This window comes from Acomys minous (assembly GCF_964271855.1).
Source record: "Acomys minous genome assembly, chromosome: 3".
In the NCBI taxonomy this organism is placed as follows: Eukaryota; Metazoa; Chordata; class Mammalia; order Rodentia; family Muridae; genus Acomys; species Acomys minous.
The window spans coordinates 131997007-132016066 of record NC_140485.1 but is presented as its reverse complement, the minus strand read 5'-3'; the positions used below and the strand labels follow the sequence as shown (position 1 = coordinate 132016066).

At 46.1% G+C, this 19060-nt stretch overlaps 1 protein-coding gene across 1 annotated transcript; it reads right to left on the bottom strand.

Annotated features, from left to right (window-relative positions):
- Window positions 1–5519: 5519 nt before the first annotated feature.
- Window positions 5520–19019, bottom strand: ARMT1 (acidic residue methyltransferase 1). Its single transcript, XM_084776281.1, has 6 exons — window positions 18905–19019; window positions 18729–18821; window positions 16571–16676; window positions 12381–12625; window positions 9510–9672; window positions 5520–7044 (listed from the first exon to the last, which is right to left on the bottom strand). Exons 2-6 carry the CDS (start codon window positions 18767–18769, stop codon window positions 6280–6282), a joined length of 1320 nt encoding a protein of 439 aa, XP_084632407.1. The 5' UTR covers window positions 18770–18821; window positions 18905–19019; the 3' UTR covers window positions 5520–6279.
- Between the last annotated feature and the right edge of the window lie 41 nt (window positions 19020–19060).

Below are 19060 nucleotides of genomic sequence, written 5' to 3'. Positions count from 1 at the left end.
TGCAGGTGTTACACTGTATACATAAACAAATCTTTAAAAAGAATCTTTTATTTTAAGGATTCGTTTGAAGGCATTGAGGAAAGCATTTATATTGAGATTCAAGATAGAAAGAAAAATCACACTAAAATTCATCTTCTCAGTGCCTGAAAGTGGGAGGGATTTGGCTCACTGGCAGTCTGTGCCTTGTGTGAGCAAAACCTGGGTTGTAGCCTTAACACTAAAACAAAGAAACAAAGATTTTCAAAAAGCTGTTCCTTTCAACAACTTCATGAAAAGGAAAGAAAGCAAGTGGGGAGATAAAAGGTGGCAAAGATAAAACTGGCTATATTTAGCTGTTTTTGTAGAGTAATTAGGACTCCTCCAAATAAAATGTATAAATGCTTTAAATCAACCTAAGAATGGTTCTATGTTCCAACCAAGGACAATGCATGCAGTAAGCCTAGACCCCCTATTCAGATCTAGCCAACGGACAGCGCATTCTCCACAGTTGTGTGGAGAACAGGGACTGACTCTGACATGAGCACTGGTGCCCGCTATTTGACCACTTCCACTTGGTGGGGAGGCCTGGTGGCACTCAGGGGAAAAGGGAAATAGGCTACTCAGATGAGACTTGATAGGCTGTGATGATATGGTGGGTCACAGGCCTAGGGGAGGAGAATAGGGTGAAAGAGGGAGAGAGGGGGGAATGGGAAGATACTAGTGAGAGGCTGACAATCAGGATGTAATATGAATAAATTACTTAAATTAATCAACAACCACAAAAAAAAGGCTCTCTGGTTCTGACTGAGCCATGGTAAGGACTCGGCATTGAAGGATGGGTGTTTCAGGAAACTGTGATCCAAGGAGACATGGGCACCGCTAACGCTGAGGTCTGTGCCCTATACTCACAGTTGAAGGAAATACTACACCGTAGTTAGAGGATACAGAAAATATGGATGACCCAGCCCCCCCCCCCGACTCATCCCACTTGAATGCTCCCTGCTGACCCTCTTGAACACACTGTAAGAGTTGCTGCTGTAGTCTTTTCAAGTGGAAAACTCAAAAATTCTCGCAGTCAAGAAGGAAAAGCCTGTTTGGCTCGCTTTTCTCCCTGAGATCTCTATGTACAAGCACTCTGCTGTGCTAATGGATCTCCCCCTTGTGCCTAAACTTTGCATTGAATTCCAGCAGAGTTAAAGCCACCAAAGACACAGGCCGGGGCCATCCCAGGAAATGTGCAAGCGCTTTGGCCAACCTGTCAGGAGCATTTTCCTTATGAACTAGTTGCCTTGTTTATTTCATGTCAAGTCTAAAAAATGGAGTGAGGTGATAATCAACAAACTGTGCAAGGACGTGTGATGCATCAAGAAGCAAAAGCAGGGCTAGCCTGGTCTACAAAGTGAGTCTAGCACAGCTAAGGCTACACGAGGAAACCCTGTCTTGAAGGAAGAGGAGGAAGAAGGAGGGGGAGGAGGAGGAAGAGGGCTAGCCTGGTCTACGAAGTGAGTCTAGCACAGCTAAGGCTACACAAGGAAACCCTGTCTAGATAAACTGAGTCATGCAGAAGGAAGACTTAAGAGAGGTGGGCTGCCCAAGCCCTCTGGTGCCTAGACCCTTACGGCCAAATGTTAGACACTGAGGCACACTGGTAAGCACGCTGCTGAACTCTGTTTTTTGCTTAAATGTGATTGTTTTTATGCCCTAGATTTCCCTTTGGGGATAAGGCGGCTTTGTTTGTTTGGTTGGTTGGTTTTGGTTTTTTGAGACAAAGAAGCCCTGTGTAGCCTGGACAAAGAAGCCCTGTCTTGAAAAAACACAAAGCAGCCTGGCATGGTGGTACTCACTTTAATCCCAGCACTCAGGAGGCTTAGGCAGGTGGATCGTTTTGAGTTCAAGGCCAGCCTAGTCTACAAAGTAAGTCCAGAACAGCCAAGGCTACACAGAGAAACCTGTCTTGAAAACAAACAAAAAACAAACCAAAAAAAGGCAAAAACAAAAAGCAACAAAACAGGCACAGTGGTGCACACCTTTGTTTGATTCGGGTGCTCGGGAGGCAGACAGAGTTAGTCAGGCCTCTGTGTTCACGGCTGGCTTGGTCGACATAATGAGTTCCAGACCAGTCAGGGCTGTGTAGAGAGATCCTGTCTCATACAGGAAGCCTTTTCACTGTGGTGCAACTTTTAAAGGTCAGACTGTGTCTTATGCTATGATATTAACATGAGGTCTGGGGGGGGGACAAGAAAGGTTATGACTTAGCATTGGCTGTTGTGCTTGTGTTAAGTTGACAAGGGGTTTGACTTGTGATGGCCAATCTTGGCAGTCAACTTGACATACTGTGAAGAGAGAACCTCAATGAAGGAGTCCCCTCCATTTAGCTGGCCTGCAGACATGTCTGTGGGGTATTGTTTTGATTGGTTTGGGAGCGCCAGCCCATTGGAGGTGGCGCCACCACTTGGCAGGTGGTCCTGAGTGGTACATAAAAAAGCAAGCTGATTGTGCCATTGGAGTGAACCAGGAAGCAGCATTTCTTTCTCTAAGGCGTCTGCTTCAGTTCCTGCCTCCAGGTTCCTGCCTGGGCTCTGCCTTGATGATGGGCGGGGCTTGCAAGCCAGACAAACCCTTCCTCTTCAAGCTGGTTTGGTCAGACAAGCAGCTGAATGACTAATCAGTGTGCCTGCCGCCTGTCAGCTTCAGAATGCTCCTCAGTCTTGGGTAGGGGGCTCCACTGCCTGAGGAACTGTGCCCGAACGGCTCCTGCTGTCTCACGCATTGTTAGGTGCCTCTGCCTCCTCGGTGCTGGGATTAAAGGTGTGCACCACCACACCTGGCCTGGCTTTTCTGGTCTTATCTTCGATTCGATGTTCCCACAACAGCTCATTAAGCTCTGAGCACTTCTAGATCATTCCAGAAGCTTCTCCAATACACCCAGCACCTCAGACCATCACGGTCAGGTCCATCTCAGCAGTTCCCCACATTCCTGGTACCAGTTTCTGTCCAGTCCAGTCCAGTCAACTACAGATTTTTTCCTTGCTCCTTAAACTTTGCTTCAGTCTTCAGGAGTTTCTGAACTCTAGAGAATCTTCAATCCTTTCTTAGTCCTCCCTCCACCCGCCTCTCTGTGTGTGTCTCCACCTACAGGTCAATCTGATGTATTTATAATAGCAGACAGACAGATGGACAGACAGACATACAGATGGATTGTAATTTCAGCACTCTAGAGGATGAAGCAAGAGGAGTGAAAGTTTGAGGCAATAGCCTGAGCTACAGCTCAGCCAGTGCCAAGCCAAGCTGAGCTATACAATCCTTAAAAAAAAAAAGTAAAAAGGATAACCTGGAGACTGGCAGAAAATAATTTACCTGTCTTTTATCTAGGAAGAGACTTTTCTGGCCCAATTTTTTGTTGAGACAGGGTCTCACTTCTTAGTGAGGGCTGACCTGGAACGTTACCTATAGTTGAGGCTCACCTCTAACTTATGACCCAAATAAGTTACAAAAATCGTAAGCCCAGGGCTGGAGAGATGGCTCAGAGGTTAAGAGCACTGACTGCTCTTCCAGAGGTCCTGAGTTCAATTCCCAGCAACCACATGGTGGCTCAGCCACCCATGAGATCTGGTGCCCTCTTGTGGCGTGCAAGCACATGTGCAGGCAGGTACTGTATAAATAATAAATAAATCTTAAAGAAAAAAATAGTAAGCCCATAATTTGATCAAAGCCTAGTACCATGGATATGCCGAGTGCTAACAGGACGTGGGGCAACTGGAGCCTTGGTGCACTGTGAAGGAAATACGAAGCAGCTGCCAATCAAGACATTCAAGCCACTATATGATCCAGCACTTCCACTTAGGTCTTTAGCCAGAAGACCTGAAAACATGAAACAGCAGTGCATCAGTAGTCATAGCAACAGCACTCCTGTGTGAGAAAATGGAAAGCCTGAGCCAGCCCATGACTGTAACCCCAGAATTTGGAAGGTGGAAGCTCAGCGGTCACTAATTTGCATCATTGGCTACATAGCAAATTCAAGGCCAACTTGGGCAATGTAAGGCCCTATCTCAAAACAATCACATTAAAACAGAACAAGGGACAAACAACTAAATGTGATATCGTCTATATAATGGAATGCTATTCAACTGTCAAAAGGGAGGTGACACGCTACAACTTAGGGTCCTTTAAAAGAAGCCGCCAATCACAAAAGGCCCCTTTATTATTCCATCAATATTAAATGCCCAGAATATGTAGTTAAATACACAAAAGCAAAAAGACTAGTAGTTATCAGTGGTGACAAATATTCTGAAGTCAGTTGTAAAGACATGTACACAAGGTTGTGAGTGTACTAAAATACTGTGTACTTCAAATGACTCATATTGGATTATGTCAATAAATCTTTTTTAAAAATCAAATGGTGAGTGGGGGCATCAGCACATACCTGCAATCCGAGCACCTGGAAGGCTGGGGCCAGAGGACAATAAATTTGAGACCAACCTGTATTATAGGTAAGTTCTAGACCTTGCCAGGAATGGTGGCACATTCTGTAAACCAAGACTACGGAAACAGAGGCACGCGGATCTGAGTTTGAGGCCAGCCTGGTCTAGAGTGAGTTCCAGGACAACCAGGGCCACATAGGGACCCTGTCCCCAACAAACAATGAAAACTAACCAAATGGCAAACACACAGGAAGGCAGCCTCCTGCTAAGCGCCCGGGCCCCTCTGCTTGCTGAATTGCTTCTTCGCTCCCCCTTGCAGAGGTGAGGCTGACCCACTTTCAAAAACACTACAGCCGGGCGTGGTGGCACACGCCTTTAGTCCCAGCACTAGGGAGGCAGAGGCAGGCGGATGGCTGTGTGTTCGAGGCCAGCCTGGTCTACAAAGTGAGTCCAGGACAGCCAAGGCTACACCGAGAGACCTTGTCTCGAAAAACAAAACAAAAAAAACCAAAAAGCAAAAAAAACAAACCAAAACAAAAAAACCCCACTACAATGCCAAGTTCTTAACCAACCACAGGGCAGGGGGCTGCCACAACAGTGCTTTGCAATGCGCGGTGTATGGTACCCACCATGGGGCAATCCGCACACACCCGTGTTCTGAAGGCAGGGTCTACAGTTACCCTCTCCCGAGCATTTCAGCCATTTAATGCTTAACACAGACGTGTGAATGTGGAAGTAGCACATCCCAGATGGCTTTAAATATCCTGAAAGATCTCCAGGACTGAACAAGAGCAGGGTCAGTGCCGGGCATGGTGGCGCACGCTTTTAATCCCAGCACTCGGGAGGCAGAGGCAGGCGGATCGCTGTGAGTTCAAGGCCAGCCTGGTCTACAAAGCAAGTCCAGGACAGCCAAAGCTATACAGAGAAACCCTGTCTCAAAAAACCAAAAAAAGAAAGGAAGGAAGAAAAAGAAAAGAGCAGGGTACAACTACACCCACATCACATTGTCTCAAACAACGCCAGGTAACAGTTAAAGTACAGTGTGTTTCGTGCAGGTCTCATTTTCCATCTACTCTTCCCTTGTCCCAAAAGAAAATAAAAACCAGTCAGACTTCTCAGTAAGATGCAATTTTTTAATTCCAGTACAAGAAAACAGTTCCAGGTTTCATTTCCAATTTGTTTCTAAACAAACTACAAGAATGTGCAGGCTGTGACGTGTGAGGTGAAGGACTCAATGCGGGGTGACAGAAGCCTGAGGCCAGAGGGGCAGGATCTAGACCCACACAGAGCGGTCCCTCCGGCCTGACTTGTTCTCCTGCCACTCTGCTCATCAGGATGCCACCATGGTGGCGACATCAACCAGGAAATCTACAGAGGATGGAAAAGCTACTGTACTGTTTGTTTCGCGATGTTCAGTTTGTGCTTTGACCCATTTCAAAGGTCAATCAAAATGCAAATCCATGCAAGAAACTTTTAAAACTTAGATGCGTGCAAGAGAGCAGGCTGTGTGGTTCAGGACTGAGGTAATTCTGTTCTGTGTTCAAGCAGCACAGACATGCCTCTCTGCAGAGCGCATACAAGGCATGTGTTCACTGGGCCATAAGTCAAGAGCCAAAACTAAGTTAAATAATACGTAGGCTTCTTAGCATATTAAATAATCATTCTCATTAAGAAAGAAAAAAAAGCCCTAGGGTTAAGTAACTTAAAAACAAAAATTCCCTTACATTTTGCATTCTTTGAAATTAAAAATGAGTTCATTAAAACCACTTGAAAGAATACACTTAACTTGGCAACTGGGCTCGCCCGCTGATGAGAAGGCAGGACTTGAATCCATGCACTCTTTTTCTGGGGCTATCCAGCCAGGAACTCCTGCGCAGAGTCAGTGTGGACCATCAAATTGGAAGATTCCATACCTGCCGGTGGTCAGCCAGCCGGGGTCTGAAGCTGTGAGCTGCTCGGCCTGGCCAGGCTGCAGGCCAACCTGAAGCTCACACTTTAAGGTTCTTATGCTGCACAGGGGTGCAGGGTGGAAGCCACTCAGGGCCTGATGGAATGGAAAGGTAAACTCCCATTTTCTGTCACTCATCAGTTTCCTGTAGTTCAAATCCCCCTTGAATAAAACAAGGCACGCCTTCTGCAGTTCAGCATACAGGTCAGGGGCGACCTGGGGCATCACACAGTATGGGTGAGGCAGAGTCCAAAATATATGATCGTGGTAAATCCATCTCCCTGTCTTAACATAGTTGTCCCAGTCAGCCCCACAGGCGGAGGTGGCCTTCTGATTACTGTCCTTCACATGGTCAACTATCCAATTAAAGTCACGCACAGTGACGTCAGACACAAACCATGGAATCATTTTCCCATGAAAATGAATCTCAGTAGCTAGCTCAGAGGATAACAAGAAGTCTGCGAGGACTAAGTCTGTAAGAAGCTCAAATCCAGAATTATCCAGAACAATATCTACTCTAACTACCGGTGGTGCTGCTGTTTTCTTGCATTTACTGAGCAATGCCCAAAGAAATTCTGTATCATTTATCAAAATGAATGGCTTTAGGTCTTCCAAAGAATTTATCACATTGGTCTTCTGAGAACTACTTTCTCCTCCTGACAGAGACAGATCACACTTATTCCCCCAGAGGGAAATCTGAAGAAAAAAAGAAAAGAAAAAGGCCATTACTCTTTTACATAACCAACAGAAACGCCACTGTACACCCAAAATATTCACATTATTTCTATAAAATTCTTAAGATGTCCAGCAAATCTACTCTAACACAGAATATATTCACATGACATCATATTTAATAAGGTAAGAAAGTGGTAATTTGGTGAATATATGAATATTAGCATCTACATTAGTAATGGAGAGACACAGATGTAAAGACACTGTCACATACTGTGAGAGAGGAATACAGCTGACTGGAAACCACAAGAAAAAGCTAAGTCCCTTTATCTTCCACATCTCCAATTGTCCATTTCTTTGTGCTGATCAAACAGCCTTGGGAGGAACGCATGGCCGCCTGAGACATCTCAAGACCTTGAAGGTGATGTGAACATAGCCTCAGTGTAGCCATTGGTTTATTATTTAGCTGTACATGAAGCAATGCTCAATGCTATTTACCAGGAAATAACGTAAATCTGTTTTTTAAGGTTCTAACGTAAAATCCCATGTCCAAGACTAAGTCAGACCTGTGTTCAAACTCTGTAAGGTGGCTGGAGTGGAGCTCAGGGTCCCAGCATTTCCCTGGCACACTGGAGGGCCTGAGTCCAGCCCCAGGATCACTGCAAAATAGCAAGGGCCACACGGCCTCTGTGACAATCAGCACTAGGGGAAGAGGCAGTGGCCAGAGACAACATGGAAATGTAAGACTGTCTCCCAATAACACTGTTTAAAGAAATCACTCAAGGGACTACAGGGATGGCTCAGCAGCTAAGAGCACTAGCTGTGTAATCAGGAGGACCGGAGTTCAATCCCTCGCACTCACATACCAAGCCCAGAGTCCCATGTGACCCCAGCTCTGAGCAACCTGGTTCTTTTTCTAGCTTCCAGGCACATATATACACACTCACTCACTCATACACAAATAAGTATTACCCAGAGACACTACTTTCACTTACATGGATTTTTTTTCTGAAATAGATTTTCACTATAAGGTCCTGGCTAGCCTTGAACTCACTGCGATCCAGCTGCTTCTGCCTTCAATTGCTGGGACTAAAGGTGTGCGCCACCACACTCAGCTATCATTTTTAATAGAAAACCGGTGGCACAATAGGTATGGTAGCCCGTAGCTACACTCCCAGCGACTTGAGGAGACTCAAGCAAAAGGATTGTCTACACCACGGGGTCCAAGGCCAGCCTGGAGAGCCTGGAGAGCCCTGCCCCAAAATAAACCAAAATTCAAACAAACAAGAAAACCAGGATGACATGTCTCCAACCAAGAGCACCATTGTTTTTTAAAAAGATCAAATGATGGATTTTTATTTATTTATTATGTATACAGTGCTTTGCCTGCATGTACACCTGCAGGTCAGAAGAGGACATCAGATCACATTATAGATGGTTGTGAACCATCATGTGGTTGCTGGGAATTGAACTTAGGACCCCTGGAAGAGCACTCTTAACCACTGAGCCATTTCTCCAGATTTTTTGTAAAGGCAGAAGGGTTAAATAAAATCTAAAGTGGGGGGAAAAAATCTAAAGTGGGAGCCTTTAACCCCAGCACTCAGGAGGCAGAGAAGGTGGACCTCTGCAAGTCCAAGGCCAGTCTGGTCTACACAGAGAAACCCTGTCTCAAAAAACCAAACAAACAAAAAGGCTAAAGTGGCAGCCGGGCAGTGGTGGTGGGTTCCTCCCAGCACTCAGGAGGCAGAGGTAGCCTGGTCTACAAAGCAAGTCCAGGGCAGCCAAGCCTACACAGAGAAACCCTGTCTTGAAAAACAAAAACAAACAAACAAACAAATCTAAGGTGAGGCTGACAAGATGGCTCTGCTTTTGCCACCAAGCCTGATGACCTGGGTGCAGGCCCTACACCCCACATGGTAAAAGGAGAGCCTCTACATGTGCATCATGGCAAGCATACACCTCATAAATAAATGGAAAAATACAAAGTCAATAATCTGCCCAAGGCAGCCTTTCCTACAGCTTGCAAGGCTCAGGTGTGGTCTCCAGCTGCAGTGGTGTCTTCTGGCCTGCACATGCCCTTCAGCCTACCTCAGGTCACCAGCACAAGTGTCAGGCTGAGAGTGGTGACTCCCCTGTAATCCCTGCATGTACGAGGCAGAGGCAGAAGGATTGCTGGGAGTTTTAAGGTCAGCCCACGCTACAATTACAGGCCAGTTTGGGCGGCAGAGTATGACTCTATCTCAAAACATGAAGAAAGAAAGAAAGAAAGAAAGAAAGAAAGAAAGAAAGAAAGAAAGAAAGAAAGAAAGGAAGGAAGGAAGGAAGAAAAAGAGGAAGGAAGGAAGGAAGGAAGGAAGGAAGAAGCCAAACTACGGATTCTAGGACAGCACAGGTGGCCATTTTTTGTGTAATATATAATAATATATATTTGTATACACTACTTGAAGACTGGCTGTAAACGCCCTTCAGACGAAGGTAGCAGTGTTTACCTGCAGAAGTCTGAGAAACTCCTCCTTCAGCTGCTTCTCACTGAGCTCTCTGACTGGTCTCAGCTGCTGCAAGTGCAGACACAGAGCATCGATGGATTCCTGAGACTCAAAGAAGTTCGAGTCTTTGCTTTCTTTAAATACATCAAAGTCATGGATTGGTGGACTGAGGTAAGAGAAAAAAAACACCCAAAAACATTAAGTGAGTCCTTACCTTTTACAAAAACAAACAACAACCCCTTGCTTAGGTGACCACAGTTCCCTAACTGGAAGAAAGCATCAGGAACTGCAGTGACAGAGACCAGACATCAATCTCCTGAGCTAGTGGTGCACGCCTTTAATCCTGGTACACCAGAGGCAGAGGCAGGTGGCTCCCTTTGAGTTCAAGGCTAGCCTGGTGTGCATTCCAGGGCAACCAGGGCCACATATCGAGACCCTCTCTCAAAAAATAAATAAATAACATGGCAAAACTGAAACTCAAACGATTTTACCGAAACCAACTAGTAGTTATAGTGACTGTGTTCATAAACATTTACCCCCCAGAGACAAATGGGAGTGGAGACAAGACTACCAGGTCCCGTCCTTCCATGCCCCACGTGGGGGCTCCTGATGCGATGGAGAGTAAACGCAACCTCTGAATACCAGTGATCACCAAGAGAGTACTTGAGGAAAACACATCAATGCTCTTCTAAGTACCAGCAGAATGACAAATGGATCATCCATGCACAGACTTGGAGGCTGTCAAATTTTACTCTCAGATTACTGGTTTGTGTTATGGCTTTATCAGCTTCACTAGAAGTTACTTGAGAAAATAACAAGATTAAGTGCTAATATGACAGCCATTAAGGACTTGAAAAGACATCCTGATTAATTGTGTTTGCGGTTAGCTACATTCAAGTCAGGATAAAAACAATGTATTAAGTTTTGCTTGTTTGATTTTGTTTTGAGGACATGTTCTCACTCTGTAGCCCTGACTGGCCTAGACCTCACAGCAATCCTCCTGCCTCAATTTTGGGAGTGCAGGGATTACAGGCCAAAGCCACAGCACCAGTGTGAGAAGACACATCTCTACTCCAGGGCATGGTCACTGCGACAAGCACTTTGCAGCTCCTCTTTGGGAGCTTTCTTCAGAACCCGTGGCGTGCTATTAAATACCCTGTCAAGGGACCATGTGGCTCTCTTGGCAACAGACAAAAGTCACTCAAAAAATGTCAGCAGAATAGACCACAATCAAGCTGAATAAAAACATTGTGATTAAAAATCGTAAGGAGAGCCAGGCCTGGTGGCGCACGCTTATAAATCCCAGCATTTGGGAGGCAGAGGCAGCTGGATCGCTGTGAGTTAGAGGCCAGCCTGGTCTACAAAGTGAGTCCAGGCCAGCCAAGGCTACACAGAGAGAGCTTGTCTCGAAAAACAAACAAACAAAAAAAAGGCAAGGAGTGTTTGTTGGGTGTGGTGGCACATGCCTGCAATCCCAGCACTCTGGGAGTTCGAGGCCACCCTGGTCTACAAAGCAAGTCTAGGACAGCCAAGACTACACAGAGCAGAAAAACCCAGTCTTGAAAACAAAACAATTTATGAAAAGGGTTTTTTTGGAATATATGATGTTTATATTTTTCTCTAATCTAGCCATTAAAAACAAATTACCAGGGCTAGAGAAATAGTTAAGGAGTTAAGAGCACTTCCTATTCTTCCAGAGGACCCAGGTTCTGTTCCTAGCACACAAGTAAGGTGACTTACAAGCTCCTATAACTCCAGTTCCCAGGAATCTGACACTGTCCAGTGTCTGCGGGCACCTGCACACAGTGCACATACACACACACACACACATATGTGCAAGTAGTGTGTATACACATGCAAATAGTAGTGCATATATACATATACAAATCAACAGATCTTTAAAACGAGGAGTCCTTCTCTGATGATTCCTTGACAGAATGAGCCCTGACACATCATTTGTAATGGTTTACATGGATTGCCCACTTAGGGATGCAGAAGCACCTTGGAGGCAAATCCCTGAGCAGGACCTTGGGATGAGATCAGGCCCAGACCCATCCTAAACGTGGGCTGCACCATTCCCAGGGCTGCACAAAAAGGAAAGCCGAGCTAGGCTCCAGCTCTCACACTGCCCTGACTGCCAATGTGACCAGCTGCCCACGGTCCGCACGCCATCCCTACCACTGTGGAATAGGCATCCTCTTGCTCTGTAGCCGGAAGTTAACCTCCTCTAAGGTGCTTCTGGCCCAGTTCTCAGCCACAATGAGAAAAGTAACTAAGCACGCTTGTTACAAAGCATTTGCTTGCTTTGTTCCTTTGTTCCTTTCTTTCTTTTTTTTAGAGTCAGGGCATCACTGTGTCCCCGTGGCTGTCCTGGAACTCATTATGTAGACCAGGCTGGCCTTGAACTCAGAGATGTGCCTGCCTCTGTGTGATTAAAGACGTGCAGCTCCATCTCAAATTTATGCAATCATTTCAAATTAACATTTTATTCCAGTAAACTCAATTTGTTTTTACTGCAGAAGTCTTCTTGTAAGAATCTGTAAGGCTGGGTGAGAAGATTTAAGAGAAGTGTTCCCTTTGAAAGCTGTCCTCCGATCTCCATGTGCACGCACAGTCTGTAGTAAGGTCATATTACTCAGTAATTTGTGGATATGTCCAACTCACTGCTGAATTACATTTATTTATTTATTGAGGGTGCACACACGACATGTGCACCTAGCATGGTCAGATCAAAGGACAACTTTCAGCATTCAGGTCTCTCCTATGCGTGTCCTTCTATCTTGGCAGCAAGCCCCTTACCTGCTGAGCCATCTTGCCGGCCCCTGACAACCATCACTTACATAAGCACTCACTATCTACTGGATGTAAACTTGCCTCTGGACCATGGCTTCGTGAATCCTCCGATACATGTAGCACTCTACAAACAGCCAGGGTGAGAAGAACCAGCGCGGCTCCCCGGTGCTGTCATTTAAAAGGCTCCGCTGATACTCCAGGTATTCATTCCACATGTCCGTGTCATCGCATTTATCAACCAGGGGGACAATCGCTTTATCTGTCTGCAATTCATTCCGTAACTTAGAAAGAAGAGAAATGGCTTTCTTTTCAGCTTCAACGCCCTCCTGTGAAAGGACAAAAGGACAAACAGCTTGGTTGTGTTTGTGGGTGTACACGTGTGTGCATATTCCTTCAGGGTAGCATAGTTTTATAGACCTAAAGTTAAGAAAGAAAAATAGTGTTTTAAACCTACATACTTTGCACAAGCTTTACACAGATTTTTTTTCCTTGTCTTAGCCTCAGCATGCCTTAATGACCTTTCTTTCTTGTTTTCTAAGTCCTGGCCTCTGCATTTTCAGGAGGCTGGCCAAAGCAGACGGAAGGGGCCCACTACCAGCCCCCTTGGACCTTTCCACTCGCACCCCTTCCAGTGGCGTGACTAGAAGGAAGCCTGACTTCCTGAGTTCCTCCCGGCAGCGCTCCAGTCTGTATCCTTGCTGCCTACTAAGCCCCCTGTTAGTGACAGACATCACGACCCTGTACACATCAGAGGAGACGCTCAATGTGATCATGATACAGCACCTTAACGCCACATCTGCAAGATACGGGCCTTGTGAAAATAAGACACAGCTGAGGCAGGGAGGGGCGCTCCTGTAATCCCATCACTTTTAGCATGGGCTGGATAGAGCGTGAGGCCAGTCTGAGTTACATGGAGGAGGAAATAATTGTCGAGCTCAACCTAGGGTGTCTATTAAGGAAGTCTCTATTGTGTTTCCATCCCATCACCTTGCCTGTCTACCCTTACTCTCTTCCCCCTCTGCTCAGAACAGAACCCAGTACTTTATGCATGCTTGGCAAGCATTCAACCATACTACTCCCACACCCTAATGCGCGCATTTTTGAGTGTCTGTGGTACACAGGAGACTGAACCCAGGACTGGCATCCTAAGCGCATGCCCAGCCAGAGTTGGAAGTACAGGGTTTTGTAGGACACCAGGCTTGCTATGTGGCAGCTAGGATCCACACTCCAGGCCTCGGGCTTAGGGAGCAAGTGCTCATATTAGTGAGCCATCTCTCCAGCACTCCTGCTCCAAGTCTCTGCCCTAAGGTCTTTCATTTGAACTGATTATTTAAGGAGGACTTATACACTGGGCATGGTGGCACACGCCTTTAACCCTAGCACTCAGGGAGGCAGAGGGAGGTGGATCCCTGGGAGTTTGAGGCCAACCTGGTCTACAAAGTCCAGGACAGCCAGGGCTACACAGAGAAACCCTGTGATAAGGATAAGCTATAACTGAGATTGTTTGTCTGCTTGGAGACAGCAATGTGTAGTGCTGGCTGACTTGGCATTCACAATGTCGCCCAGACTAGCCTTGACCTCACAGATCCACCGGTGTCTGCCCCTCAAGCACAAGGATTAAACCTACACACCATCACACCCGGGCCCCAGCTGAGACTTGGACAGGACAGTTGTAAGCAGCATCTTCTTGTAAGAGCCAAGAATAAAGGTCTGCATCAATAACTGTTTCTTATCTTGTTTCGCTCCAGTTCAAACACTTTGAGTCCTGTGTGTGCCGGACACTGTGTCCAAAGTCAGAGACAGATAAGTAAGGCCTGGTGCCATCCCCAAGAGACTCAACATCTACCCAAGTACGTAGTCTAGGGGGATGGGCTTTGGAGAACCACATGGGGGACATGCTTCCCTTGAGGACATGGTATTGCTCACAGAGCCAAAGGAGAGGCTACATGTATGGGAGCCCTTAAGAGGGGACAGGAAAGCCACCAAGAGCTGACACTATTCAGACCCCTGTTTTAAGAATGGCCTGCCCCCAGCCCAGTGAAACGGACAGGGTTGTACTATAGCAGAGTTTGTTCAGGATAAACACCATCACAGGGCTGGAGTCGGGGCTCAGGGGTTACCACTTATTGCTCTTGCTGAAGACCTGGGTTCGGTTCCCTCACACACACACAAACCCTCTGTAACTCCAGTTCCTGGGGATCTGATGCCCTCTTCTGACCTCCACGATCACTGCATGTATGTGGCACACAGACATACATAGAGTGCAAACTCCCATACACATGAATACACATACACATAAAATAAGTAAATAAATGTTTTTAAAAAGAAAGGAATATAATTCTTTACTGTCAAAATATCCCAATAAAGAATCGCTACCGCCAGAAAGCGGTGACACATGCCTTTAGCACTTGGGAGGCAGAAGCAGGCAGATCTCTGTGAGTTTGAGGCCAGCCTGGTCTACAAAGTGAGTGTAGGACAGCCAAGGCAACACAGAAAAACCCTATCTCGAGCAGAGGAAAAAAAAATCACTGGGGCTAGAGAGATGGCTCAGTGGTTTAAGAGCACTGACTACTCTTCCAGAGGTCCTGAGTTCAACTCCCAGCAACCACATGGTGGCTCACAACCATCTACAATGTGATCTAATGTGCACTGTATACATAATAAATAAATCTTTAAAAAAAGGAAAAAAAATGATAAAGAAAAAAAATCACTACACCCAGGAAGTGGTGGCATATGCCTTCAGTCTCAGCACTCCAGAGGCAGGCGGGATCACTTGTGAGTTTGAGGCCAGCCTCGTCTACCAAGTGAGTTCCAGAACAGCCAGGGCTACAAAAAAAGAAGCCCTGTCTCAAAAAACCAAACCAAAAATAATTCCACTAAGCACTGCTCTAAATCTTTCCTGCCAACATTTCAACATGTATATAGGATGTTGCATGCAGCTCAGTTGGTAAAGAACATGCCTACCATGCAGAAGCCCTGGCTGAAAAGGAGAGGATGGGGGGGGGGGGCGGGGAAGAGGGGTGGAGAAGGGCAGGGCATAGCCTTGTGTTGACTTTCATGTGTACAATCTGTATGTGGCGGCCCACACCTGTAATTCAAGCATTCAAGATCTTTAGACACTCTAAACCTTTGTAAGGGCAAAATCAATGCCATATTCTATATGTAATATATACTCTGAAATTAATGATGGTCTGTATGAGAACTTGTCCCCTAGGTCACCCTTCTCCCTGCGTTCTGGGAATGACACCTGCCAGCAGTCCCCAGAAACTCCACCGGAGTGATTACATACAATTAGATCCCAATGTTCCTGAGATAAAAAAGCCTTTCCCTCCAGACCCAGCCTCCGCCCAACCTGCCTGAAGATCAACACTCCTGGGAGCCACAACACCCCCACTCCACTTTCCCTTGAAGCCTTTGAAGCTCGGGGTCATTCTCCTATCCTGCTGCATCAGGAGGGATTGTGATCCGAAGCTCTGAGCCTGTAATACAGGACCCTGTGCTTATTTCATCGGTATCGAGTCCTGGTTGTCCTTTTGGGGGTCTCTCGATCTGGGTGACCTCAGTGTTACACCGAGTGATCTCTGTATTACACCTTGTCTCAAAGGAAAAGAAGGCACGGGCGTAGTGTGCACAGCCTTCTGCAGCCCACTGCACAATCCAAAGATTACAGATTCATGATTCTAAGGACAATTACTCCAATTCTCCGCCCCGCCCCTTTCTAACTTAAGCAGGCAAGGTGGCTTTTAAAGTCTTAGGCATCTCATCTTTCATGTATTTAATGGCACAGTGAGCTTTGCCCTTGAGGGACTCAAGATCTCAACTTAGTAATACAAGTGCTGTGACACAGGTGGTCTGACCCTAAAGGCCCTATAGAGAAGCCAGCATCACCACTAACAACAGAGAACAAGGCAAGAAGACTAGTAGGCCTGTGAGACTATGCTTGCATGCAGCACTCTCAAACCAGACGCTGCGGCACTACCTCAGCACACAGAAAAGCTGGTAAGGATCTGGGCCAGACACCAGTATTATTTTTGGTTTTGGTTTTCTTTGAGGCAGGGTTTCTCTGGGTAGCCCTGGCTATCCTGGTATTCACTTTGTAGACCAGGCTGGCCTCAAACACAGAGGTCCACTTGCCTCTGCCCTCCCAAGCACTATGATTAAAGGCACCCAGCCACAGATACGAATCTTTCCATGAGAGCTGAACCCTTATACAAATATTATTATTCTTGTAAAGAATTAACACAAAATTCAAGCTGAGACATAATTCTTACCTCTCCATGTTTTTCAAAAAATTCACTTTTATGCCGGTGCAATGTATCAATAGCCTTGGTTAAGATCTGTGGTGTTCTGTCCTTCATGGAAAGATAGGCAAAGGACCTAGGAAAGAGTCATATATGAAATATCACTCAGAAGCTTTAACATTAGAAGCTTCTGGAACATTTCAATTGGACTGAAATTCATTTGCGTACAACTGCTAAAGGTAAACCAGTTCTATTTGCTTTATACAGAGATAATGGGACTGGGAATGTAGCTCCGAGGTAGAGCGCTCTCTTGCAGAAAAAGCTCCAGCACAGGACAAAACAGAGCAGCGTGGTTTTTCTTTCTTTCTTTCTTTTTTGGTTTTTTGAGACAGAGTCTCTCTATGTAGCCCTTGGCTATCCTAGACTCACTTTGTAGACCAGGCTGGCCTTGAACTCACAGCGACCCGCCTGCCTCTGCTTCCCCAAGTGCTGGGATTAAAGGTGTGCACAACCACACCCGGCTGTAGTTTTTCATAAGAAAATAAAGATATCACCAGGTGTGGTAGCACACACCTTTAATCCCAGCACTGGGGCAGAGGCAGGTTGATCTCTATGAGTTCAAGGCCACACTGTCTTCAGAGTGAGTTCCAGGAGAGTCAGGACTACATAGAGAAACCCAATGTAATCCTAGCACCATGAAGGCTACATCTCGGTATCCTGAAGCTATTCCAAAGGAGAAGACATTTGCCATCAAGTATGACCACCTGAGCTCCATCTCCAGAACCCACATGAAGGAGAAAGGTGACTCCCTACTCAAATTGTCCTCTGACCTCCACTACTAGGTGATGTCACATGTGAGAGCCACCCTCCCCATACACATAGGATTATTGCCAGGTGTGGTGGCACACACCTTTAATCCAGGAGGCAGAGGCAGGATGATCTCCGAGAGTTCAAGGCCAGCCTGGTCTACAAAGTGAATTCCAGAACATGCAGGGCTACACACAAAGAAACCGTGTCTCAAAAAGCAAAATAAGGCCGGGTGTGGTGGTGCACGCCTTTAATCCCAGCACTTGGGAGGCAGAGGCAGGTGGATCTCTGTGAGTTTGAGGTAAGCCTGGACTATAGAGGGAGTTCCAGGACAGCCAGAGGTGTTATACAGAGAAACCCTGTCTTGAAAAACCAAAGTCAAAACAAAAAACAAAAAAAACCCTAAATAAATGAAGTATTTGAAATATGACTCTGGAACTTGCTGTGATGGCTTGCCTCTATGATGCTATCGATGCAGTCAGGAGTATCTGGAGTGCAAGGACATCCTCTACACTCAATAGCTCCGTGTCAAAAAAAAAAAAAGATTGGCTATTTAACCAAGACAAATAGATATACTATTTTTGCTTTTACTTACAACTAGATCTTCAAAGCCAAGCACACTGTAATTCCTCTTTGTCCACAGGTTTGCTCACAAGAGCATTCGACCAGTTTAAAAACATTGCAAGTGGGAAAATTCCAGCAGTCAACAAATTGTTAAGTCTTTAGTAACTTTAATTACAATATATAACTGTTTTATTTTGCTATTAGCGGCTTTGGTTATACTCTATTGTACCTAACATAACCTTCATGAGAAGTGTTATGTATGGGGGAAATTCCAAATATGAGAATTAAAGGCTTCCGCTAGTGAGCTACTTCTGTGATATTTTAGGAGCCAGAGAGATGGCTCAGTGGGTAAAGGCACTTGATAAATCTGGCCACCTGAGAACTCCGAGGTGAAAGAAGAAAATCAACTCCATAGACCTGTTCTCTGACCTCACTATCGCGGATAGCGGCATGGGCGCACACACAAATAAACTTAAGATATTTTTAAATCTTCTAAGAGTATTAGTTTGACCCATATCAGGAATACAAACATCTCAGTAGTTATGCGTCCTAATTTTTAGCCCCCGCAGAGCTGTCCCTAATGTATCCTAGGGTGAGCTCGAAACCACTATTACCGCAAGCTGGCCTTAACTCGCAGCAATCCTCCTGCCTTGGCTTCTCGAGCGCTGGGAATATGTGCCGGCTCCCTCTCACCCAAGGAGGGGCTCTCTCAGCCTCAGAATCAGGCGCCCCCACCACCACCACCATACGCCCACAGCTTCCCCAACAAACCTGTCTTTTACTCAGAAGTGTACAGGGGAAAAAAAGCAAGACGTACCCCAAGTCCTGAGCGGTGAGAAACTCCGGGGACTCGGCCATCTCGCCGGCACCACGCGCCACACGCCGGCGTCGCTCGGAACTCAACGGTTGCCTAGAAAAGGAGAGTTGGAGCTTTAAATATATATATAAATAAATAATAAAAGAAAAAAAAAAGGCGCTTTTGAATTCACCAACTTTATTTGGTGTCCTGGCCAGGGACAGAACACCGCATGCAAGAACCTTCCGGCTACGCGAGCGGAAGCCGAAGAGCACCGGAGGCGATCCAGCGGGGGGTAAATAAGTGTGTGTGGTGGGGGGTGGGGTCGCGGAGCGGTCAGGTGTTCTGGCGAT

Bases quoted from the DNA above. Each gene is read 5' to 3' on its own strand.
- ARMT1 (XM_084776281.1), bottom strand. From the start codon at position 18,769: ATGGCCGAGTCCCCGGAGTTTCTCACCGCTCAGGACTTGGG. The intron at 9,673-12,380 runs GCAAGTTTACAT...CTCTTACCTCAG, and splicing joins CACGAAGCCATGGTCCAGAG to TCCACCAATCCATGACTTTG. The intron at 7,045-9,509 runs GTAAACACTGCT...TTTTTTCTTCAG, and splicing joins AGTTTCTCAGACTTCTGCAG to ATTTCCCTCTGGGGGAATAA.